The sequence below is a fragment of the Coturnix japonica genome, chromosome 11, assembly GCF_054131305.1.
Source record: "Coturnix japonica strain WE chromosome 11, WE-NBRP24, whole genome shotgun sequence".
NCBI lineage: Eukaryota > Metazoa > Chordata > Aves > Galliformes > Phasianidae > Coturnix > Coturnix japonica.
In genome coordinates, this window is record NC_140673.1 from 9,631,599 (window position 1) to 9,657,523 (window position 25,925).

At 46.5% G+C, this 25,925-nt stretch overlaps 1 protein-coding gene across 11 annotated transcripts; it reads right to left on the minus strand.

The window, feature by feature from the left end:
• Window positions 1–5,934: 5,934 nt before the first annotated feature.
• LHX9 (LIM homeobox 9) lies at window positions 5,935–25,887 on the minus strand. Of its 11 annotated transcripts, none has more exons than XM_085511113.1 (7): window positions 24,641–25,887; window positions 24,269–24,399; window positions 19,549–19,667; window positions 17,828–18,030; window positions 16,683–17,038; window positions 11,723–11,925; window positions 5,935–7,313 (listed from the first exon to the last, which is right to left on the minus strand). In XM_085511113.1, exons 3-7 carry the CDS (start codon window positions 19,663–19,665, stop codon window positions 7,257–7,259), a joined length of 936 nt encoding a protein of 311 aa, XP_085367239.1. In that variant the 5' UTR covers window positions 19,666–19,667; window positions 24,269–24,399; window positions 24,641–25,887; the 3' UTR covers window positions 5,935–7,256. The 11 variants fall into 11 exon arrangements, with proteins under 11 accessions (XP_085367239.1, XP_085367240.1, XP_085367241.1 ...); XM_085511114.1 differs by having other exon boundaries at window positions 24,269–24,385; window positions 24,641–24,995; XM_085511115.1 differs by having other exon boundaries at window positions 16,683–17,035; window positions 24,641–24,851.
• Window positions 25,888–25,925: the final 38 nt, after the last annotated feature.

The following is a 25,925-nucleotide window of genomic DNA, read 5'->3' on the forward strand; positions in this document are numbered from 1 at the left end:
AATTTCAGCAACTGACACCAAAGCAAAATTCTGCAGCTATGCAGATTTTTCACCAGTACTCCATCAGCGTGACAGAGAGTTTTTCTTTTAGAAAGAAACAGGGTTGATAAAAACTAAACTGATTTTACAGGTTTATGCCTCTGTTCATCCTTAGTACTGCAAATATTTAAACATTTAAATAAATTTCAGTCATATCATACAGAAAAAGGAAGTTAAAGATATACATAAATATTTCCAGGACCGGAGTCATGGCATGTGGATGCAAGTTGGAAGCAGAAGGAGGAAGTTAAGCTGGTTTTTCCATACCAGGATTCTGCTGTATGTTAGTATTATAGCGTGTTTTGTTGGGCTGCACAAGACTAGCAGCTTTACCCAGCTTCCACAGCAAGCCATCCAAAGGTTTAGAACAGAAAGAAAGCTTCACCTCCACGTTGCCTTGCTTTTGTCAATTAATATTAGTAGTATGTGAACTTTAAAAACTATATTCAATATATTTCAGGCTTAGGTTTTCTTCTGCCTGAGTGACACCTGGAAAGCAGCATGGCCTTGGCCTTGGAGAATACACTTAGAGTGTGAGCACATCAGAGAACTCTGTGAGCACCATGTGAGGGTTCTCCCTGAGCCCACTGGAAGTGCTTTTCCTTCAGACAAAATGCATTCAAACAACACTGGGAAAAGAAAATGTGTGTTACTTATTGCAAGTATTTCTTAATTGCCATTGTTCAGTTTGCAAAACATTTACTCAGTGGGCATAATCCCAGAAACTGTTTAACAAAGTCCACTGAATGACACCTCTGTGTGTTCCAGCATTCTCCATTTAGCATCTCACTTGTATTTCCTTATCTCCTGGGCAACTACGAAGTTTTAAGCAAAAAGTTATTGACAAAGGCTTGAGGAAAATAAGACTTTTTCTTCCACTAGCATTTTTTACTGCTTTTTTAATCTCAACTGGTTAATTTTTTTCCTCACTGTATAAAATCCAAAATACTTCATACGTTTGAAGTTGTTTGTTCCATTTTGTGTTTTACATAAAGACAAATCGGTTCATCACAGCAACTTCAGGAGAATGACCCCAAGTGACACCAGCTGGCCTCGGCAGTGACTGGCCCAGTGCCACACCGAGAAGAGCCAGAGGCAGCCAGCAGCACACCAGGAGACCTCAGGGGGCAGGAATGTTTTTTAGCATTTCCTCTTGAAGCAGCTTTCATCAGCTTCGTTAGTGCTGCCCTGAGAGGGAAGGTGGGGGGACTCTAGCTTCAGAAAGGAGCCACTAAGGAAAAAGAACTGACCAAACCATTTAAGCCTTCCTTCTCTTACCTAAAGTCTGCCTCTCCCCATCATCCCCAGGCAGCAGCTGTGCTGAAGACAGAGACAGAGGCAGGTTGAGGTGCAGCACAGCAGGAGTTAAAATGGCGCCCGGGCTGTGGATGGGTGCTCCCCTCAGCTGGCACCACACAGGCCATGCGCACCCTTTTCTCTCATGTTCCAGTAACCCTGCACAGCCTACACAGAGATGCTGGTCTTCGCTGGCATGAGAAATTTGGCTTAATTCATAGTCATGCCTCCCAGCAGCTCTGACTGACATGGAAATAGTATGGAAAGGGAGATGGATGCAGCAGGCATTGCTTTGTGTGACAACACGCAAAATGAGCAGGAGACATACCTCAGGAGTATTTCCTTTCCTACTTTCTACCATTGTGGAGCTTCTTCTTTTTCAATCCTACAGAAGAGACAGTCTCTGAATAAAGGCTGTGAGAGGAAAGCAGCTGGGAAAAGGTAAGGTCCATTCTGGGGTGTGTAGCTGGTAATGGCTGTCACAAACCTGTGGCGCTGAGGAGGCTGTCTGTGGGATCCTGCACAGACAGGCTTACTTGTGTAAAAATGCACAAATACTCGAGTACACTGAAAAATATATGTCTATATATTGGAGGATTCAACCAACTTGAGGGAAAAAAAAGAAAAAAAAAAAAAGTAACAAAATATTTAATTTAACAGCAAAATTCTTCAGAGTCTGAAAGGAGAGGCCTGTCAGAACTGGTTGCTGGGGAGCCTCGTTTCCCCTGGTACTTATTGTTCTTAAAATAATCACAAACAAATAAATCATAACATACAAACAAAACCTTTGGGCATTTTCAGAACTGTTCTGAACTGAATCTGAGTTCTGTACAGCTGTTTTTTTCCATTTCGTTTTTCAGTTCTGCTAGAGGCTAAAAAGCTCATTCAAAGACTCTATGAGGAAACCCAAGGAAATGCTCTTGATTTCACCAGATTTTATAAGCCAATTTTTGAAATCGCGCTGAATTTAAGACAGTTGGAAATAAGTTCCAGAAGACAATTTTTAAGTTTTTTTTACATTTGTACTTATAAAGCTATGAGACAAAAGGATCTCAGTATTCACATGCTATTAGTAAATGATATCAGCACTCCAAGTCATATCGTCTTTTAAGACCTCCATTTTAGTGGTAAGTTGTGATTTTGAGAGCTTGTCAATTTGGGTCCATCCACAACAATTGCAGTAGTTTTAGGCTTCTACTTTGAAGCATTGATTTCTGATTACTACTTATTTAGTGTCACACTAGTGCTCTGTAGCACATCAAAGAGCAGAAGGAATTAACTCACTTGGAGCAATTCCACTGCTCTACTTAGAAAGCATCCTGGGCAGATGATAACCTCTTTCTAATAGTTCATGGTAAAAAGTAGTTGTAACTACTTAATTTCTTTCCAATATGATTCACGTTCCACATGATCCAGAAAAACAAAATAAAGCAAAACAAAACAAAGCCAACCTGTCCAAGGCTTTGATTATTAAGACAAAAATTACCAAATATGGTAAAAAATTATTTCAGTTAATATAGTTAAGGCTCACGTAGTATCACACTGAAAAAGAAAGGAATTTTCAAATAAAAATAAATAAGAGGAAGCAAAAAGAAAGCAGTAGCTTCTTTAAGACTGATATTAAGATTCTAAATTGTGCAGTATTTTATATCAAATATGCTTGCAGGCACACAGTGGCATTCATGCATGTCTGAGTGTCCATTTCACTTTTTCCTCCAAAGCCCTCTTTTTTTATCAAGTCAAATAATACTGCACTGGGTAACCAGAAAATAAGACGTGAAATACAGTCTGTTCAATTGCAGCTACTGCATGACCAGTAATTATGCCAGTATCTTTGAAGATGAAGAGTATTCACCTGTGAGCTTCCAAGTTGGCTAGTTTCTAAGCTTATCTTGCCTCTCCTGCTTGCACTGCATACTTGGGATGTGTACTTGTTTGGTTAAATTGTCACATTAAGACAATTAATACTGATGTTGTCAGTTTTCCTGCTGTCCCGTTTTATTTTACAGGCATTAGGATATTGGATAACATTTTATTATTATGCTGAGATAATTATTCCTGAAAATTTCTTGTTATGGATTGTTCCCTACTGCATCTCAGTGATAGCATGTGGCCACAGAAAGTTAGTTGGTCATTTATACTCAGCTGAGTAAAAATTCCTGAAGGAAAATGGTGAAGTAAGGATCCGTAGGATGATAAATCACCACATTTCCCACGGTGACTGCTTACATTTCCAGTCCAATAACCATTTCTTAGGCTGTTCATTCCTGTGTTATTTATTTGCTGTATGCAGCAGTCTGATATACACCGTGAATCTGTTCAGACTCAGAAATCTATACCGAATTGTACAACTGAAGTACGAAAGAAAACATCTCACTTCTATTTTCTAGCACTAAAATAATTACTGACATTCTTCTTAGCCTCTGTTTTAAGTCCAGTTGGAAAAGAGGGCAAAACAGAAAATAGCACTGATTTTTGTTAAGCTAAATTAGTACTGCAGTCCAGCCCTCTGCTCCTAGCAGCATCAAGCATCAGAAATTTCAAAGGACGCTTCCTCACAATTCCATTTCCAAAAGCAGAAACATACTTGTTCCAAAACTGACTGCAGCCAAGAAGGTACCATTTCTAATATTTACCACACTAGAAAAAGTGGAATTCATTTAATATCATTTTTTATGATTAAAACTATTTGTAGAGTAGAACATTTATAGAGCAACACACAAGCTACGAATTCAATGATCCCAGAAAGTTCAGTTGTTTTGGGTAATACAGGAAAAGCTGTATAGCAAAATAATCTGTGCATGTAGGTGTTTCGAGCATTAGTTTTTTGGATCAAAGCTATGGAAAGAAGAAAAAAAAAAAAAAAAAAAGCATACAAAAGTACAAATTCATAAATTCATAACCTAAAATTGCTGCAGATTAAATATTTTACTTTGGAGGAGCAACAAAATAAAAATTATGACAACTGCTTTAGCCTAAACGTGTAAGCCTGGAGAGTTACTTCCTATAGGTTTGAGTGACTTAAATAGATATGAAAGTACTAGTTATCTGAAGGCAAGACAAGGATATGTGTATAGGTATGTGTCAAGATAAGTCTGTGTCAATTGAGAAGCGCAGGAGAATTGTTCAGCACTGCAGAATAACTGAATAAAGTCTCCAACACTATAATAGCTTCTGGAATTTCCAGTAGTATAATTTGTGTCCTGTATTTGGGTGAAGGAGGAAGAAATATTTTGAAGTCAATTTAATGCATGTGCCAGGTGCTTGGATTAGCAGCTCTCAAGAATGAAATCTAAAGCACAGAGCGGCATCGCTGTCCTATACATTCTATCTCATTCTGAAGGTTATGCTTTCTTAAGAGACAAGAGAATAATTTAGTCTCTATGTTCATTCAGCTCCTGGCTCAAAGCCCACGGGACTGGGGAGAGAAAATTCACCGATTCCAGTGGGCTTTGGTGTCAGCCTTCTGCCATTTGACCCAGTCCTGCAAACCATTCCTCTGGTGAATAATTCTGAGTCAGATGTTCTAGGAGTACGCAATTTGACTTCTTTTTTGAGACCAGAAGTGAACAAAAATGCTGCATCTAGCTGTGGGCATGCATCCACTAGGAAGAACCCAAGCACATTTCACTTCTGACAAATGAAAACTCATGTTTGCCTTGCATACTCTTAAATCTTGTCTGAAATTATTCCTTACTTTTCTTCCCGGTACAGAACTGCCCATTCAACGTGTTTACTTTCTAAATGCAAGGGACAGATACTGTTATGTTGTGAAAAACCTTGGAATGGCAAATGCAACTGCTCAAATGAATCAGAGCACTGTGTGCAGGACTATCTCCAGACAAACAATAGCACTGTTAAAAAATGAAACCTTGATATCATTAATCATCGAGGAGATGCAAAATTCCCCTTTAATCAGTTAATTTAATTTTACCATTTACTCCACTGGTGATTGTTTTTCATCAGCAGCATTTAATTCATTTATTTTGCTAATCAGATAAGCAAAGCAACACATGGACAATAATTTAGATTAGAAATATGTTTGTGCACATTAAAGTGGTGCAGAAGGAATCCAACTGACTAAAGAATGCAGTGATTTACAAAAGAATAATTGTCACGAGTAAGTTCTCTCAGTGCCCTAAGCACCACCCTAAATCTTTACTGATTTTAATAATTAATGGTCGTAATATTTTCTTGCAGACAACACAGGGAAACCACCTTATGGCTGCGATACGAATAATAACTTTTCTATATTTACTTCTTTTCTGCAGTAATAAATGCACATAAGGCTCGGTTTAAGAATTTCACAGCATACTTAAATTTCTGATCAAGCTGATTTGAATTAAGTCCTCCGTGCTAACCTTTTTCAACAGAACTTTACAACAGACTATAAAACTGTTATTTAAACAATACTTCCCATAATTGCCACCAATAAATGATACCCTTTTATTGCCGTTAGAACACTCTTGGTTACCAGTTTCCAGAGATCGCTGCAGTAATCTGTATGTGACTTTGTCTTACATTGTTAGTAATTGTATGGTTTTCTTTTCCGAATGCAGAAACTGGAAGAGTTTAAGAAAACATGCAAAATGCTGAAGATACACGTAAGTGAAATATTTAATGTCCATCATTCATAAAAGTTACATTGTTTACATAGGGTTCATTATTATATAATAAAAATGTCATCTTAATGAAAGATTTTCTGGCAAGTTTTTATATGTTAATTTGTTTAACATACGCTTTGGCTATACAGCTAAATAGGAATATATTTTTAAAAAATCTTTCTGCAAATAGTTGCTTAACACTTACAAAACCTCATTCCTAATAATCGGTTACTGTCACACTTGCTTGTCGGCTCATAAAAATCATCCTTGTTTTAGACTGGGAATCTCAGGAGCAACTATTCGTAACGTGCTTGCTCGTTGCATAGTGACCTTGTAAACAGCTCAGGGATCCACAAATTATATCCATGTATTCTAAAAGTCACTGAGAGTTTTACATACTGCTTATGTTTTCGTATACTGATGAAGAATTTGGGGGTTGTTTTACTGCTGATGCTGATGGGATTTTATTTATCAAGACATGTCAGTTTTATACAGCAGGATAAAAAAATAAAAGGTAAACACTAAAGGAAATGCTTTTCGCTGTGTAACAGTATTGCTACCTCATTCTTTTTGATTTTATATACGTAACACGTTGGAACTGTGCTGTACTGCTTCTTTTCAAAAGAAAAGTTTAAATTAGCTGGAACAATTAGCTAAATGCTTACATAAAGTTAACTATGTTTGCATCAAATAAAATGTTTATTAATGAAAGCTATTATACAAGAAACATCAAGGAGAAATTCATCATACAGAAATGTACACTATATGTGACAGATGGAAAAGTGCATGCAGAGTTGTCTCACTTAAAAATAAAATTAAAAAAAAAAAAAGGTTTCAGAAACAATAGTACTAAAGTTACTGGGTTTTGATTCCTATGATTTGGAATGAGTGAAAAGTTCTCTCTGAATTTACAAAAATCCATTTAACAGATATGACTAGTACACATTAGCAAGCAAGTGGAATGAATGCACTCAGATTTTATTTTACAAGTACTTGTGCTTGACAAATGTGATATTTTTAAAGAAAAGTTTTCTTCGAATATGGGCTGGGTAGATTGCTGCCAGGTTGCTCTGGTTTTATACATAGTTTCTCTAAATTTGTTTTTAATACCACACAATTTGTTGAAGCCTCCGGTTCTGTTAATTAGACACCATAAAATAACATATGTTTTGTTAACATTCAGGAAATGACATCAAGTCTTTTATTTTTATTTTTTGGCTCGATAGATTTTTAAATGTATGATTATCATAACCTAATATTGTCTTTGTCTTCACTGCAGTGGATTTCCGATCAAACTTTTCCCCTTCTTTTAATACTTTAGGGAATTTTCAAACGTCGGGATGTTTGGCTGTAATGCCCCATGATTTGTTCTCCCTGTAAGAAATCATAGTGACAATTTATTAAACTACAGAGCAACCTGGCTTCTCGGGGTCTGCAATTCTAGCTTGTGTTCAAATACACCTAGCATTAAATCTTGCTTCATTTCATCATATTATTTAGGTTATATTTGTCATGCAATTACTTTAGCTGCTAGCTCTCTGACTTCTTTAGAAGCCTACAATGGGGTTTCCATATCAAATCAGTGGGGCATTACTTGTCACGTTCAAAAAGGGGGCTAAGAGGCTAACATCTAAATCGCACCAGCAGTAGCACATATATTGAATAGGAAGAAATTGAAAACCTAAGAAGGAGCCGTATTTTAGAATATTTTAAAGGCCGTGTTTCCATGTTTAATACCAATTGTTCGCAGGTACCGTAAAAGCAAAGAGACACTCCGGAACACGTAGGTTTAAATTGAAAAATAATAATAAAAACTGATGGGAAATAATACTCCTTAGATTCAAAATGGTTTATTCACACAAATTTAATAGGATATATCACAATTGTTTGGTCCATAAATATTTAGGGGAAATAGTTTCTATACAATGCATTTATCAATAAACAAAGAAACATGGACAATTTTGCTAGACCACTTACTGTACTATAAACACAAAGCTCAATATATAAGATTATTGGATTTATCAACTATATCTGAAAGAGTGCACAACTGCTTTCTATGACATGTTTGTCCCCTCTAACAGGATACACCATAAAAAGAGTTTCAGAAATAAGAGGTAAAACAGTACAAAACTAGTGAGGTGTCAAAAGGGCTTAAAACAGTTAATTTAACAAACAACACATATATCCTGATTTTTCACAAACTTACTCCCAAGGTATATCATAAGGCACATAGTAGAACTGAGTTTTAATTAGTCTACTTAATAAAGTAGATCTCTAGTACCATATATTGTTCTGTCAAAGAACAAAATTTATAAGTATCAATATTTTTACCTGTAAAAGTGTATTAATAAAGATCTCAGCCTTACCAAGGTTGTTTGGTCTGGTTAGTGGTAAATGCCCATAAGATAATAGAAATAGGAAAAGTCAAGATTTAATATCCGTAGAAGATGATAACCATACTTGCTAAATATATAATGGCAAACACACCTTTCTTCTATTACAGTGTTAACATCTCTTCCATCATCTTTTTTTTTTTTAAAAATAAGCTACTTTTCTGTGCTAATTTTCTAAAAACCCTGAGCAAAAATTACAATAATGCACTTTAATGTGGGCAGTGAACTGTCAATATGTAACCACACATTTATACAGCCAAAAAGGACACCTTTAAAATATATTAAATAGCCACTTTGACCACCAAAAAAAAGATATTTGATGGTGTCTAAAAAGTGGGGTATATGTGCAAAGTTATTCTTAACAATCCACTAAGAGCAAGACATAGATCTTGACTGGTTTTTGTTCAGTTTTGTTTCTGAGACTCTCCACAATCTAATTGATGTTCAACTACAATAAAAGGATACAAATGAACATTCACCACTGCCCAGACCATTCAGACTTTTAGCTTAAATAAAATTAAAAAAAAAAAAAAAAAAAAAAAAAGTTTGCTATTGTAAACTAAGAAATGTATTGAGATCAGCATCCACAAGGCTTCTGAGTTTATCTGCTTTAAAATTATCCGCTGCCAATTCCCAATTTTCAAGAATTTTTGCTAACATTTTCTCCTCTTATACAAAGGTTAAAAAAAAAAAAAAAAAAAAAAAAAAAAAAAAGAGTATGTTAAAGATAGCAAGGAACTAAAGATGTTGTGTGTTAAACAAAGAGTCCGATACAATCTCAGGAAACAGCTACAGTAAATTCAAAATAGCAATGAATAAATGGTACTAAGATCATGTTCCTTAAACATCTTAACAAATTATATTTTGCTTATTTCCATTTCCCTGAAAAACTGTGATTTATCAAAAGCTTCTCTTAACAGCGCACGTGCTTGTGCAACGTTGGAAATCACTTTTGTGCTCACTAAAGTAGCTGGATGACCTCGTTTGCTTTAGTAGTACGGCATGGAGGCCGAATAGCAAACTGCCCTCATTTGTTTGGGTTTTTTTTGTTTAATTCTGAATCTGTGCCGTTTGACTGCAGAGCAGAATGAAAATCCCTCCCTGCGCAATGTGTCAGATCAGAGGGACTCCCACCTGGAGCTGTTGCTCTGCTCTAACATACCCTTACAGCAGCGAGCTCATTCTGGAGAGCGTTTCCCACCCTTGCCCTCTGTAACTTGCAGAGATGAGCTCAGGGACCCACAGCCTCGGCTGTGCTCCATGGGCCCCACTCCAGGCCCCCACCAGGTGCAGCCCTCGGTGTGGGCTGGGTACAGGGCTGTGAGGCAGCACTCAGCCCCGCGGGGCTCCCAGAGTGCCCATGGGGGTGGGGTTGGCCTTGGCACTAACGCGTTACAAAGAAGCACTGGGACTGGCAGTCTGACTACGTCAACCATTTAATCCATGTTGTATTTATTTGTCTACATTTAAAAAATAAATCGTACAAAACTTTTAGATGTGTTATAAAAATAAAAGGAAATCTTGGGTTCTGGAAGTGAACATACAATCGTGAAAGCAGCATTCTTTTGTCTATAATTATACTGACTTTTATCTGGTTATCAGGGAGGGAAAAGAAACTTCTGGGCTTTGTAGTAGTAGTGGTAATCGTGGTTTTTTTTTCAAGATTGTGGAAATAAGTAACATACAATTTTAAGAGGCACTTATTAGAATGATTCAGAACTTCAGTTGTCTGATGAATTAAAAAAATTTGAGTACAATTTATCAACAATAAATGTTCGTTTATTATAGCAACATATTACTTCAAACTCATTTGCCAAGTGGCTGCAGATGCTACACATCAAGCTGTTTATTTTCCCAAATATTTTGTGGGTTTGTTTTTTGTTTAAAAAAAAAAAAAGGCTTGAAAATAATCAAAATAATAATAATAATTATAATAATTATAATAATAAAGAAGAGTAAGAATTAAAAAAACAAAAAAACAAAAAAAAAAAACCAAAAAAACGGCAATGTTAGAAAAGGTTCGTTAAGGTAGTTTGTGAGGGGCTCCCGGGTTCGTGGCTGTCCAAGTTAGAGGTCACTGATGTCACTACAGTGATAGTGGGATTGGTCAGGTCTGTTAAAGTGGTCGCAGTGCCGGGTGGAGTGAGAGCGCCGCTGTCTGCGGAGGGCGGTGCCGGAAGTGAGGTGCCGTCCGCTTTATCGACACCCCCATTCTCCTGCCGCAAAAGGTTCCTTCTGAATTTGGCTCTTGCGTTTTGAAACCAAACCTGCAAACCAATCCCAATTGATTTCTTTACCGATGCTTGTTTGTTTGTTTGTTTGTTTGTCTTTGTTCTTGCTTTTACGTCATCTTTTTGATGTTTGATTTGCGTGGCAACGTTGCCCACATCGCTCAACAGCCTGGCTTGCTACTGGTGGTACTTGTTCGCAGGCAGGCCCTGCACAAAGGCCCAGGGCCCAGTGCCAAGCCTTGGGAAATCTGCTCACTCACTTGCCCAACACAGGCGGCTTTTTGCACGGCCTCTGGTGTTTGTTTCAGCTGGGGAGTTTTAGGATCGAGACTCAAAGATGAAGGCAAAGGGTGAATGAGCAGATTTTAGCTGAGGCTTAAAGTTTATCTAAACCGTTTTAAAAGGCTGACAAGGAAGGAGGGGAAATTACACCGTCCCTGTCATGCAGCTTGTTGGTGTCGGTTACCTAGTCTTTCTTTTCTACAGGGTTCACTGAAAGTGTTTCAGGTGATTTGTAACACAGACAAGCAATCACTGCTAATAGATTCTCTTTGTCCCTAGATGGCTGCCCTTCTCTGCACACACTGTACAACACATACCTCACTTTAACTTCTCTGAGCTAGCACACACCATTATGCAGATTTTGTTAATGTCATTTGCTGGGCTCTTTCACAGGGAAATAACTTTGCTATGGAGGCCCTTGGTAATAACAGGGAACAGCTGGTCCTGGAAAATCGTACTGGTCAAAGTTTGCCTCCTGTAAATTGAGGATCTGCTCGCTGAGGGGCCACGTTAACTGCCTCACAGGAGCCCAAGGGCTTCACCCAGTACGTGTAAAATGAGTAGATTTGCTACCTCTGTCCTTAATAAGGTCAGCACAAAGAGACTACAGATCCCAGAATATCTCCCAGGTTGTAGACTCTGGAGACAATTTCCTCATCTTGAAGATGCAACTACTTATAAATCACATTTCAGTATTTGGCTGCCTTCAGGTATACATTTGGCACTCCTGTCATGTAATACCATACCCCTCTCACACCCACTAGGGACACAGCTAGCAAAAGTATTTATATATTGCTCTCGTTACACATATGGGAAATGCTATTGACTGGCAGCAGTAGGGGAAAATTCTGTCAAGCCTGTGATGGTGGTTTCTTACCTGCAGAACTCTCTTGGTCAGGCCTGTTTTCTGGGCAAGCTGCTTGAGGTCCTTGGCATCTGGGTTGTGGTTGATAGCAAAGTAGGACTTCATGGTACGAAGCTGGTGGTGTTTGAAGGAGGTGCGCATGCGCTTTGTCTTCTGGGATGGGGGATAAGGCTGCTGGTCTCTGTCCATGTGATCTGCCTCGTTCTCATTACAACCTGTTCGATAAAGCGAGAAGTGAGTTAGTGGCTGCGCCTCATGTATATGATAAAGGAATCTAGGCAATAATCATGGCTAACGTACTATTTGGGGGGAAGGAAGCAAGCTAGAGAGCAAGAGAGGGAAGAAGAGCTAACATGGGGCAAGACTAAGTATGGATGTGATAATTATATGAGACAAAAAAGAACTAGAAGATGACCTTTTCTTATACTTAAAACATGCTATGTCCCCTAGGCCTTTACCTACTAAGGGCAGGCATAGAAAGTTATCTCTACTTTGGCATTTATTTTCAAACAACTCTTTTCCCTGTGGTGATGGTTTTGCTTTGGGCATCCAAAGAGTCATTTGAAATCTCATTCAGATTTTGAAATCTCACTCATTGAAACACTCTTAGCTTGAGAGAAGAATAAAGGTCAAGCCAGCATTCTGAATGTTCCTAAGCCTTCCTCCAAATCACAAGAACCTTTAAAAAAGATGTACAGCAGGAAAGTTTGTTATGACAGTTGATCAGGAAAGCAGAAAATCTGGACTTCTTTGCTTTTAAAATAAATGCTTTTGGACTCTGCCTGAGATTTTTAAGTGTACTGCTTGGAAACTTTTCCTCTGTAAAGCATCTCTAGAAAGTAGTTGGTCAAGGCTTGATTCAGGCCATTCATCTCAGTCCCAGCCAGCAGCAGCTCTTAGCTGGTACTGATTAAAGAGATTTCTGCAAGCAACAAAATAAATAGTGGCTCAGCTTTCCCTGATTTCTCTGATTTCAGATTTCCAAAGCATCTGTGAAAGATTATTTTGTTCCAGATTACACTTGTATGAGTGTGACTTGTACCCTAGTGTGGCAGCAGTTCATGGACTTGTAACATCACCACTTAGCACTGGGGAATGAGATGACAATATTGGGAAAAAAAAGAAGAACAAGAAAAAGGCCTGTATTTTTCTCTTTGGCTTAAAAACAACTGGATTACTTTCAGGATACCATTTTGTAACGATAGCTCACTTAAACAGAAGAAAATTGAACACATAATCATAGCAAGGAGTACTAATGACTGAACAGCTAATTGAAAAGATTTCAGAATGCGCAAACTAGACCAAGTTTCATTAGTTGATCATTTGAATTTATGAACAGTTCTTGGATCCCAGATAGTGGATGATTTACTAGGCCAAGCTGATCTGGATTTCTCAATAAAGAGAGGAGAGAAAGAAAGAGAAAGCAGACAATAGAGAGACTGATGTTGACAGAGCTAAAAGCAGAGGCAAAACAACTTGAAACCAAGAGAAAATAGAAAGCTTCTTGAAGGTGTTTTCTCTTTTGAATTATAACACAAGTCAACGTGAACAGACACTGTTAAGACAACACTGACAGAAAATCGGGTGAATATTTAATTATAGTTAGATTTGTTTCTAGTCTTGGTAAGAAGTATATCTGCACTTTCAAACAAAGCAAAGTGACACTTCAGAAAGCACCAGGAGTTTAACTTAAAAACAATTTCAGGCTAGATTGGGATTGTATTTACTCCTTGTTTTCACAAGCAGTCACACTGCCTTCAGTCAAATTGTGTGGGCAGTAACTCATCAGCTGCCATAAAGCAAATCACCAGAATTCAACCTTCCAGTTTTCCATCAGACAGTTGTGAGCTGCTTGTGTTTCCTTTTCTTGGATCATTCAGGTGTCCAACAGCAAAGCAAACTTCCTCACACTCCTCTGTCCTGCTCTTTTTGTTCTGTTTTGTTTTTCCATCTCTGATCTACTTAGTTTGGACTTTTATTTTCAAGAGAAAGCAAGAACGGGGCTCAGAGCATTCTCAGACAAGCCCTGTTCATACAGTGATCAGATCCATCTCAGTTTTACACGGCTGAAACAGCACTGTGTAGTTTTGCCACATCATGCTGCAGAACTTTATGCCATCGCCAGGAGAACCAGGAGAAAGCAGAGAGTTAGGCGAGATATTGTTGCTTATTTCACTGCAATGGGATCAGGGAGTTGCTAATTTAATTTTGCTTTGGAAAGAGCTAGGACTCTTTGCTTTCTACTGCCAAGAATTTTTCAAGAGAACTCTTCTTAGTTATTCATGCACACATATTTATTACGAAGAAAAGTAAGCAGCTCTTTGAGCAACAGCTGTGTAAAATATTTTCCAAGGTAAATCTTCTTCGCCATCTCATTTCTATATCCTGTGAGCTGTAAGTCAACACAGTTGCCTCGATATATATTAATTCTATGATATAAGAGGTAATATAGAGAAAGCTTTGAATGTTTTAAGTACTTTTGAATAGTTTCTTCCATTTTTTCACATTAATTGCAGACAGTTCACAAGTGCGAATGGCTTTAGCTCACAACATTTTGAGTTATTTATTGTTGTGTTTCCACTTTACAGCTGAGAAGCAGAAATCAAACTGCTAAACAACATGCAAAATAGAAAAGCTGTTGTAGATGCGGCAGCAGAAGCCCGTTTCCCACCCTGGCCCCATGCTTGGCTTCTCCAGAACAAAACTCATGCACAGGTCTGAGCCTGATACTGGGGCTGTTTTTGAATACATGGATTTTTGTGCACAGCTCAGTGGGGCTGTTGGCGTAATCAGGGTCAGCTGCACCGGTTGGCTTCAGAAGCCTGATTTGTTTCTGTACCAGCCTGCCATACCAACAGAGCCAGCTTCATCAGGCCAGTTCTACCTCACTTTCCCAGGGGAGGAAAGTGCTCTGTTCCCAAGAAGCAGGGAGCTGTAGGAGCATGAACCAAGTCTGCTGGCATGGAGCACATGGTGCAGGACAGATACGTGATGGGGGCTGCAGGGCATGAGGTTGTGTGGGACTGTGTGGGCATGCAGCAGGATGGTACCCCTGGGAGATGGGATGTGCGAGGACAGCAGCCGGAGTACAGGGCAAGAGATGGGAAACGCATGTAGGAAATGGCTGATAGTTGCTGAGTAACTTTTTTCTCTCTCCTCTTTTGAGAAATAGTTTCATCTACTGCAATTCATTTCATAACTGTCAGAGGCTTGTTTTCCTCCCCTTGGATCTGCAGCACAGCAGGTCAATGGACTGGACTCGTTCACACCGGATGCGTGCTTTGGCTGCAGGCTGTATTTTCTCGAGACTGTGTGTCAACACTGGACACTGCTAGATAATGCTTAAAGCAAAAAGTACAGCCCAACCAGATCAAATTCCTCAGTAGTCTACATGAAGTGTAAGGCATCCAATTAGAGTAGTCTTCTCTGTTCGTTTGTTCTAAATTATGTGAGATCTCGATGAAATAGGCTATGTTTTCATATTGGGCAGTGAGTTTTAATCTCTCTTTGCAGTCGGTGAATCTTCCAACCCCCATGGTTGCAATGAAGCAGATTTTCGGGACTCACACCCAAAAACTATGATGGGGTTCACAAGTCATGTCTCTGCCAAGTACTTAAGGGGGGTATTCTTGTACCCACAACTTTTCTAATCCTAATTCTAATGGTAACTTGTCCTTAGAAATCTTTCTGCTCGGGGACCTGGGGAATTCGGATGGCCAAGTGAGAGTTCGAGAGAGCAGGCAGATGGGGACCCCCCTGCCAGGGGCCAGCACTGAATGAACAGGGGCTGTGCCACAGGTTCGCTTTTCTTTAGCAGCTTTCAGGACTGATTGAAAACCGCTCCGCAGCCAGGGATTCCAATGTCATCTTCAATTAACAAGGAACAATTAGCGCAGTGATTACCCCAGCTCCAAGGTCTACGCATCAGAGGAGATGAAATAGCCTCGCGCATCCACCCCGTTCCCAGCCGCGGCCCGTCTCACAGCAGCCCCAGAGGACGTGCCGGGGAGGACTGCGGGCTGCGCGGGGGGAGCCGAGGGCTGCTCACGGATCTCCGAGCAGCGGCCCGAACTGGGGCGGAGGGAGGGGGCTGAGGCGGGTGCTGAGCTCCCTCGGTCGCCTCGCCTGGGGCAGCCGCTGCCCGCTCCCAGCCCGCCGCCCCTCCCGGGGGCTGCCCTTCCGCCCCAAGCTTTTGGGGAGGCGGGGGCTTTCTGTTCGGATTTGTCCTCGCTACTTTCGGCTTCCGTCTAACGAAACTCTTAAAGCGCCTGGTAGCGCGTAAAGCTCTTCCCTCCAGCCCCAGGCACGGCCTGGGTACTGAAGCGGCCGGAGTTAAGATTGTACTCAATAGAGTACAACACTTGTTTGTTTCCTACCGTTAAGAGAGCAGAAACCGTTCCTGTTAATTACATTTGTTAAGGCTTAGTTACAGGGAACAACGTTTATTCGTTGGCCTCTCGAGCAGTTTGATCGTTTAAGTGCCAGTAAACCGGGATTGTTTAGCCTGGAGAGTTCAGTGCTATGAATCGGAGAGCTGCACTGACTGCCTGCACATTTTTCTGTACATTTTTTGCTCTGAAATTATTTTTTTGCTGAGCCTTTTGGACACTTATAATTTAAAATCTAAATGATGAAGAATTTTCGTTAATGAAATACAAATAATGGCAACTGCATCTCCGAGGTTTCTGTAGAGAAAGAACGGTGTGGTGTTTCTCTGCTTTTTCTGTTCTTTTTGTCTTTACCCTGGGAAGCGGCTAAGTTTGGGTGTTTGACATTAATGGGCACAGACAGCCTTTGAGGAGGGCTGCTGTTAGCTTTCCTACAAACGCTCCAGCCCTCAGAGGGCTGTTGGTGTGATTTGCCAATGGTTACGCGAGCCGGGGCCCGCCTGAGCTCCCCTCGCACCGCCCGGCCCAGGGGAAGCCCGAGAGTGCTCCGTGCCGAGGGGGGGGAGGCCGGGTGCGTTGCCCACCTGAGTTGTAGTTGACGATGTCCACTCCCAGGGCAGGACTTTTTCGTTTCCTGGGCCTCCCCTTCTGCACGGTGCCCGTGCCGTTGAAGTAGGGCAGGGCCAGCCCTCCGCTCTTGGCTGCCAACTCGGTGTAGCTCAGTTGAGGCGGGTATTCTCCTTGCAAAAGAGACTCGAAGTGGGCCCTGCAGTAAACCAGGTTGTCCTTCATGCCAAAGTGATCGCCCGTGGTCAGAGTCTTGTTGCAGGTGGTGCAGGTGAAGCAGCTCAAGTGATAAACCGACTCCCTGGCTCTCATGACCATTTCAGAGGCTGAGATCCCAAGGTGGCAGCGGGCACATCTCTGCACGGAGAACCTTCTGAGGGAAACGAACGGTTGGCATCAACTAGAAGGGTCAAGGAACACCTCGCCCCGGCGCTGTCCGCCTCGTTCCTGCCGCGGGAGGTCGGCGAGGAGTTCGAGGCCGCGCGCGTCCCTCCCCGCCCCGGGACGGCTCCCGCAGTCCCCCGGCACCGCGGCCGTCGGGCAAACGCCTTGCGTTTTCCGCCCGGTTGACCTATTCGCTTAAATCGTACGGCGAGCAAAACTCCCCGCCGTGAGCGCGGAGAGAAACGCAGGCGGGGAAAAAACGAGGCGCCCCCCTCCTTTCGGTCATTTAGAGACCAGAAAGGCCGCGGAGGAGAGGAGGCGGGGATCCGAGCCCTGGGGAAGCCGAAACGTTCTTGCAAACGGCGCCCGCTCTGCCCCGGCCGCCGTCGCCTCGGGGCTGGGCGAGGAGCACGGCCCCGCACCGTGCGGGCCCCGCCGCTGCCCGCCGCCCTTGGGCCGCTCCGAGCCGGAGAAACGGAGCGCGGCGGTGGGAGGAAAACTTTCCGCCGGGCTTCGGGCTGCGTTCCTGAGCTCACTCGGAGCGGAGGGAGCCCGAGGCTCGGCTCTTTCGCCCTTTCCCGTGCTCCCACGTGCTCGGCTCTCCCGGCCGCCCGCCCGCTGGATAATCGTGCGGGACTTTTCCGAGGGGACGCGTGAGGGGGTCGCTGGCCGCAAAAAGCTACTTCGGGAGCTTCCCGTGAGGAAGAAAAGAGCGGCTCTGTTCGTAATGCCTGGGGAAGGGACGTGATTTTGAACCCGTGAGAATTGATCGCTGTACCTGTAGTAATCCTCCTTGCAGTAAATACTGCCGTCCTTGGCAAAGCAGGTGAGTTCTGACTCCAAAGCCAGTTTACATTCACAGCACTTAAGACACCTGAGGTGCCATTGTTTGTCAACAGCCAGCAGGTAATATCTGTCTGAGATCTTCCCTCCGCACCCAGCGCACAAAGCAGGCTTCTCGGGGCTCATGGGGGGCATGTTCTGCAAAACAACAGCGCAGGGATCAGGCACGGAGCGGGGCGGCCGTGGGGCTGCACAAAGGGACCCTCCCGGGCCCGGGCCGCCGAGTTCAGCTCACCGGGGTTCAGCTTTCACGTTTGTCTCATCGCTCCGCTCCTAACCAGCTCGTGTCTTTGCAATACGTGAAAGCTGCTGATTAGGCCGCAGCGAGGGGAGGAAAGCCGATTCTTAGGCTTTCTTAAGTTTAAGTCCGTAGTTTCCCCATCACTTTCACATTTTGATATTAGAATGCTCCCGAAGAAAGGCGTTTTCAAGTAGAGAAACACCATTTTGCCACACTAGAAGTTTATGGCAGCGGGTGCACACTTACATCAGTTTTCCGGTAATTTTTGTCCATGCTTAGAACAGCCTAACCCTGTGCTAAGCAAAACCGGGCACTTTAAAGCAGAAATCAAAGAAAGGTGACAGGTGGCGATGCGGAGGGCAGTGCTGGCGGACGCTCAGCGCCCTGCCGGGCGGGGACACGGCCCGGGGTCACCCCCACCGCGAGTGTCTCGGCCCGAAGCAGTGTGGGATCCCGGGCAGCTCCGGGAGCAACGCTCGGGACAAAGGCGTGTGGAGGAACCGCGGCAACAAAAGCTCGGCCGGGAGGCTCCGAGCGGCGCCTGCTGAGAAACGGACGGGGAAAAAATAAAAACAGCCCCGAACTTCTTGCTCTAAAGTCTCAACTGTTTTAAAGTTGCAGCACCGCCTTCATTTTATTTTATTTATTTTTTTAATCTGAAGTGGTTTTCCTCTCTCCCATGTAGAGCAATTCAAAAAAAGCGAGTGGAATTTACATTGCAAATTCTCACAGAACAAAGCGGGAGTTATTTAAGAGAAAGGGGAAGACCCCGCGGCTGTAGCGGCAGGGCGGGCTGCAGGCCGCTGCTCTGCGCGCTGCTCCTCGTGCACGGCGGGCGGAAGCCCCACGAAGTTGGGAAGGATCCCGTTCTCCATCGGCCGTGACATTAATGAAAACATCGAACCCGGCACTAGAAAGGGGAGATGCCGCTAAGCGGAATAACCGGCCGGCGCTGCGTACGGAAAGAGCGGTGCCTCCGTAGCGGTCCCGCACTCGAGACCAAAAATGGATCCGAACAACGAGCGGCCGCGGGTCGCGGGTCCGTCCGAAGGTGCCGGGGGCACGGAGTGCGTGCAGCCCCGCAGCCCCGCAGCCCGCCTGCAGCCCCTCTCCCACGGGCACGGCGGCCGGCCCGGGCTGCTGCTGCAGCGGCTTTACAGACATCCTCGCTGCGATTTTAGACATTGCCCCCTTACTCCAGAGAGCACGCGCGGCAGCAGTTGTGAGACAAACGTCTAACGGAGCCCGGCAGAAGCAGCGCCCTGCGCTACAGCAACAGCGGCGGGGCTGTTCAAGAGGGACAGGGGCAGGGCAGGACGGGGGCGGGCGGCTTCTCCCTTCCCCGAGGTCGGACTGCCCCGTGCGGGCCCACGCTCGCAGGGATCCCCCTCCAGAAGGGCCGGCTGCTTTCTTACCGTTTCTCGGCCGTTCATCTGTCCCCCTTTGGCCAGGCGGGACTCGGTCTTGGATCTCCTCTCCATCTCCTCCATGATTCCTTGGATGTGGCCTCCGGAGATCCCGTGGAAAAGCATGGCTGGGGGACGGAAAGGACAAGTATTTTCTTCTGCTCTGCACCCCACTATTTCCATATACAGACCCCAGAGTCTTTAGATCATCCAAAATGTTTACACCGAGGCGCACGGCACAGGGAAGGAGGTTGCAATAGGAGCTTCTCTTTGCTCAAGCACCGAGGGCTTCCTGAAGGTGTGCGGAAAACAAACAAGGGGAAGAAAACGTAATAATAATTAGTTTGAAAAATCAAAGAAGAAAAGCGAGCTAAAGGATCTGTTACTGTTCTGGAAAGCCGGGGCTCCCGACCGGAGAGACTCGGACCTGGGGCGGCAGAACCGGTCGGGAGAGGATATAGTTTTGAATACAAAGAAAGCAAAAAGAAGTGCTATTTTCAAGCAGTCCCTGGTTGCTTTAAAGTTCCCAGTGCCTGTAGGTTGGATTTGGGACTGCTGCCTTCCGGAGCTCTGTCCAATTTGTTAAGAGACTAAAGCCAGCCCATTTTTGATAATTTAGTAGGAGGAGTTCTCTCCCTTGAGCCGCCACTGATTTTTATTCAGACAACAAAGACCTGTCATACTCCTCTCAACCCCTAGTGATGGGCAAGCAGAGACAAACATCGCAGCCGGGCCTGTGGGTGGGGTGGGCTTTATTACCTCCCCCAAACGCCGAGTCCCGCGAGGCGGCGGCGGGGCCGGGCTCCCCGGGGCCGCTCCGTACAGCGGAGACTCCGCGCGACCGGGATCGGGGCTCTGGGGGCGGCGGGAACTGGGGGGCTCCTCTGGGGTCCCGAACGGGTCCTCGGGCACCGTCCGCCCCGCCGTCGCCGGCAGCGCGGGCCCCGCGAGACCCCCGCCCTCAGCCGAAACGGGACCTCGCCTGCCCCCGTTCCTCGCCGCTCCTGCTGCCAGCGGTCATTGCGCGCAGGGGTCCGGGCGGCGCATTCCTTCCTGGCTAATCTCTCTCCTGCTCCCCCTCCCCTCCTCTCCCCTTTTTCCTACTTACTTTTCACACTACTCTTCCTTGCCTTCCCCTGGAACAGCTGCCGGCTGTTTCCTGACACCTCGATCCCTACCGAAGGATCTTCCTGGCGGCAGCTCTGCGCTCCCCGCTCCCCGGGGGACGCTCCACACCGAGCCCCAGCGCGGCCGCTGGAAGGAGTGCCCCAGCCCCCACTTCCTCTGCAAAGCATCCCGGAGCCATCCTCGGGGGCTCCTCTAGTCACCTCTTCCATGTAACCCAAGATCCAGGCTGCCGGTTTCCTCCCTTCTCTTTCCCCTTAAGTAGCTAAAATTAATGTTATTTGCAGATTGAATGTTGCTACATTCCTCCGAGTGCCAGAATACAGCTCATAAAACACAATTTCACACAAAGATGAAGTCAATCAAGTGAAATAAGCCGGGATTTTTTTTCTCTGTTGGCACACTAGACCCCGGACAGCAGGGCTGCTATTTACTGTAAGTAATGTAATTAGCCCTTTTGGATGGAAATCAATGCGTTGTATGTGCGTGTGTGTTTTAAGAAGAGTAATAGCTATAAAATCGACGAAGCTCAAAGGGGTGAGGGAATCTCCCTTAAAACGGGCAGAAACCCCCACCAACAGTGGAGTCCTGCAGAGCAGTCCCGGTTCAAGATGAAAAGGGGAACAAAAAAAAAAAAAAAAAAAGGAAAAGAAAGAGAAAAAAAAAAAAAACTGTGGAGGGGGAAGGAGGAGGAGGGAGAGATGGGCTTTCCTTGGAGAAAACAAGTCAATTAGCACAATGAGCCATCAGGAAAAAATAAAGGAGGTGATTCGATCCGGGGGCCGGGAGCCGTTCCGGGCCCCCTCCCTCGAGATGCCCCTGTGCCCTGCGGCCGAGCCCAGTCGGGCCGAGCTGCGCAGCCACTTCGCGGAGCGGCCCGGGAGGAACGAGGGAGCGGGGAGCGCGGGCGGCCGGAGCCAGGGACAGGGCAGGGAACCCTGGGCAGGAGCTCTCGCCCCGCTCACTGCCGTCCGGCTGCTCGTAGCCCTGCGCCTGCCCGGCGGGCGCCTGCGGTGAGCGCAACATCTCTTCTAGAGACGGGTTTAGTTTTAGTCATTGCGGTGAAATCTTTCCACTGTGGTGGCACGTTCAGGGTTTGGGTTAGTTTACTGCTAGTGGGTTTTGTTTGTTTGTTTTTTTGTTTATTTGTTTGGTTTTTTTCCTGCCAACGAAATGGTCCTTTATTCCTGTTCAGCTATTTTGTATTTCTGCCCACCCCGGAGCAGAGAGCAGTTTCGCGTTGGCTCCGCGTTTCCCCCCGCTCCGTACAGCACGAGCGATGCTCTCGGGTACCGGACAGGGGCACCTCGAGCCTCGTCCTCCCTGCGCGGTCCCTCCGTGTCCCTGCCGGGCCGGGAGCTCGGAGCAGCGATGTGCCGCAGGTGCGGGGCCGAGAGCCGCTCCCTGCCAGCGCCGCATTGCCACCTCCGACCAGGGCTCGGCGTCTCCGTTAGGAATAATTGGGCAGGCTCATAAGCAAAGTCAGGAACGACGGAACCTCCTCCTGGCGGGAGCGCTTAATTAATGCTAGGGCCCTTCCCTTCTGCTCCATCAGGTAGCGTTAGGGATCCGCTGCCCCGCTAACGGAGGCCGGAGGTTTCTGAAGCGCTTACTGATGAACGGGCTGCTTACCTAAAGGGACATCAAAAGTTTGTTGCCTGCATCAGACGTGACTTCTCCATTTCCGAAGGCCCGCGGCAGCTCCCGGTACACCGGGCTCGCTGTCCTGGCACCGCTCCGCTGCGGGCGGGTGGTGAGGGCGCCCCGGGCCGGGCTCTGTGGGGGCCGCTGCCTTTCGAGTGGGGGAGGAGAGCCCGCAACGGGGCATCTAAAGCCCAAATCGAGCTCTTCATCCCCTATGAAACCATTTGCATTAGCACTTGGCCTCCGAAAGCAGTCTCTCGTTGCGGGGTGCCGCAGCACTTTGGGAAGACATCAGATGGGCAACGTTCGAGGCTTTTCAGGCAGCGCCGTATTTTTCCTTTCCTTAAGTACGTGCTCGGCCTTTGCAAAACTCCCAACCAGTGGGATGTGGGGGGGTTCAGCCGTGGGACCCTGCAGCCCGGACAGCCCGCAGCGGCTCGGCCCGCCCTCCCGGCCTGGCTTTGCCATCAGTCACCCCCCCGCACACACCTCCCCCTCCCGCAGTCCCCCTGCGCTCCGGGCGGGCTGCGGCACGCGATGCCGGCACCGCTCCGCTATAGAGCTCTCATTCTTCTCGGTCACGGGCTCCAGGCTAAAGCCTATTACAGCGTGAACGATCCTGCGCTCAGTTCGGGGGATTTAGGACAACGTCTACATGCAAATTAATAATTGACCAGCAATAATTAGAAGAGGGAGGGCACTGCGGCAGGGAGGGAGCAGGGGCAGAAGGAGTTTGATTCAGCCCCCTCCCCCCGCTGCGGGCAGCGCCGGGAGCACGGCCGCGGGGGGGCACCGGGTTCGGCCCCGCTCGGGCACCTGAGCCCCGCTGGCGCTGCCCGGCACATCGCGTCTGGAGCGCACAAACGGCGACAGCGAATGGCGGTTCTGCTGCCCGCGCCGGGCGCTCGAAGCCGGGTCTGGCTTCGCACCATGTCTCTATTTTCTGCTCTGCCAGCTCGTTGCGGAGCACGGGGCTAATGCCGCTCGGTCTCATCGCTCCGTGGAGTCGGCGGCTAGGACGAGAGTCTGGGCACGCAGACAGAGAATTTGAGTAGAGTCGAATCTCTCGGCGGTGACACCAAATATAGCCAAGCTTGCTTTCCGCATTTAAATTGACTGTTTTATAATTATATATCTAACAGTGTTTTAAACGTATCTAGTATTGTTTTAAATTCCCCTCTGGTGCCCATAACACCTTTTACCGTCACCGACTCTCTCCATCCCCGCACCCCCGGGCCAGAGCCGCTCGGGGTCAGCGCCCCGACACCCCGCTCCGCTGCCCGGTGCAGCTCGGGCACTTGCGGAGCTGTGCTACGCGCACAGAGCATCGCGCCGCAAAAAAAGCAAAGCTCAGAGCACCCGGTAATGTGAAAACCCGCACTGAGCCGCGTATTCATTTGCCGAAAGAGGTGATACTGAAATAACCGGCCGCGATGCGCTTAGCGTGGCACTGCCAGGGACACGTCCCCGCGGCCAGGCAGCAGCGAGCAGGGAGCCGGATCGCGGTGTGCGCACAGCGGCTCTGCTCACCGCTCCGGAGCGCAGCCGGCAGGTCCTCGGCGGTTTGCCGGTAACCCCCATCGAATGCGCACTCCGGGCGTGATGTAGCCGTCGGTAGGCACCGTATTTTGCTGCTTTGGGGAAGGATGTTCCTAAAGGCTACGTGCACGGACAGGTGAGGGGAGCCCTTCGTGGGAAGGAAAAGAAATAAGATGAGAAAGAAAAAGGAATAAAGAACGCAGGTCTGTATTTATTAAACAGAACAGCTCGGACTTCCCAGGCTGCTGTTTGTCCAGATTAAAACACCCGCAACCGAACGCTGACTGCGAATGCACCTGGGGGAGCGACCATTCTGGGCTGCTGGCTTTCAAAAAACAACACGACGGCAAAAGAACACCCGCAAATGGCATCGTGAGGTCTGAATCGCCGCACCGCTTACAGGGGCTCAGCAAGACCTTACCTTGCGACCTTAGGAGCTTCTTCCCAAACTGTGCCCTCCTTTATGAGCGGCGAGGGCTGGGGTCTGGGTGGGGAGAGGCGCGGTGCTCAGCCGAGAGATGGAGGTGGGTCCTTGTTCCTGGCGGAGGATCCCTATGTTAATTAAAATAAACAAGCTGCTGCGTGGAAGGATTGTTTCCCTCTCTCCCTCTCGCCTCTCTCCCCCTCTCTACATCGCCTCTGATACGGAATTGACGCGAATTTGTCACCTCTGACCCCCTCGGCACACACGTATACCTGCCTTTCCTTTGCTGCCCGCTTCTAAATATTTACTTCGAAACAAAACAAACAAATATTAATAAAAAGAACGAATGAAAACAAAACCGGCTCCCACCTCCTCAGCTTTGGCCGCTTTGCTGGGTTTTCCTGCTTAGCTGTCTCAGCTCCTCAGTAATCAGGTGAGGTGTTAATGGGAGGCGGTTGTAAATAAAACTAATAAAGCAAAGAGCATATTAGGAAATTAAAAAAAGGCGAGGGCTGAGAGGCTGCTAAAAATATTGCGGCGAGCGGAGCGGTTCCCCATCGTGTCGCTTGGTTCGTTCTGTGCTTATTCACAGCTGAGCGGCGAACCCCGTGTTGTTGCCATCTCGCCGCATTTTCCTTTTTCTTTTATTTTTGTCCCGAATCGTGCCGAACCAGCCGCGGATTGCAGCAACCCTTCCCACTTCTACTAAAAGCGACTCGCGAATGGAGTCGCTAAACAGCAAACTTCAGCCTGATCTGATGTGATATGATATACGTACTCGCGGAGCAAGCTCGCTTTGCCAAACCCGATGAAATTGTGAGTTGTCATGCAATACTACGCAGTCAAACCTGGGATAATTGAAAAAGTGAACCCAATTTAACCCATTAGAATAAAATCAGATGCCAAGTTGAATCGGAATCATTGCTTCTTAGGTGACAGGACTGATGACAATTGATCCACCGGCTCAAAACAACAGAAAAATAGAGGCTCGAGGCTCGCGTTTGACACCCGGAGCCGCTCTCCCCGCGGTCTGATGCCCGCCCGGCCTTCCCCGGGGCTTCCTCTGAGCTCCTGTGACAGTCTCAGTTCCTCTCCCCTGAGCCGTGTGACCGCCAGGTCGACGTGGCCAGCTTGGTGATCTATTCATATAAAAAGAAAGGGGGAAAAAAAAAAAAAAAAAAGAAGAAGAAGGAAAGCCGGCAAGGGATGCTAATGATCTGCTCATAGAAGGGAACCGGGCGGCGGGCGGAGGCAGCACTCCGCTCCCGGGAAGCAGCGAGCGGGGCCCCGCCGGGAGCCGCGCCCGGAGCCCGCTCCGCCCCGCGGGCAGCAGAGGGGCCGCGGAGCGACAGCGCGCCCGGAGAAGCGCTCGGGGAGGTGTCGGGAGGTGGGGGACAGCGCTGCTGGCTGAAGGAGCGCGGAGAAAACCCCGCAGGGCGGGCCCTGTGCGCAGGTGACCTCGGGGTACGTTGCGCCCGCTGCGGGGCCGGGCCGGTTTGATCCCTCGGGTGGCGGTAAATCGCTCCTCGGCGGAAAGTTTAAGCCAGGGCGACCCTAGGGATAGAGCAGCCCGGGCTGGCGGCGGGGCGGCTGTAGCGTGGGAGCTCGGTGCCCAGCCCCGCTCCGAGGCGTACAGCCCCTCTCCCTGATGCAG

Excerpts from the sequence above, each read along its gene's own strand:
- LHX9 (XM_085511116.1), bottom strand. The coding sequence starts at position 20,876 with ATGGAAGAGGTGACTAGAGGAGCCCCCGAGGATGGCTCCGGGATGCTT. Across the intron at positions 19,668-20,647 it reads AAGGAAGAGTAGTGTGAAAA|CCATGCTTTTCCACGGGATC; the intron begins GTAAGTAGGAAA and ends TCCGTCCCCCAG. Across the intron at positions 18,031-19,548 it reads AGATGAACGGCCGAGAAACG|AACATGCCCCCCATGAGCCC; the intron begins GTAAGAAAGCAG and ends GTTGTTTTGCAG.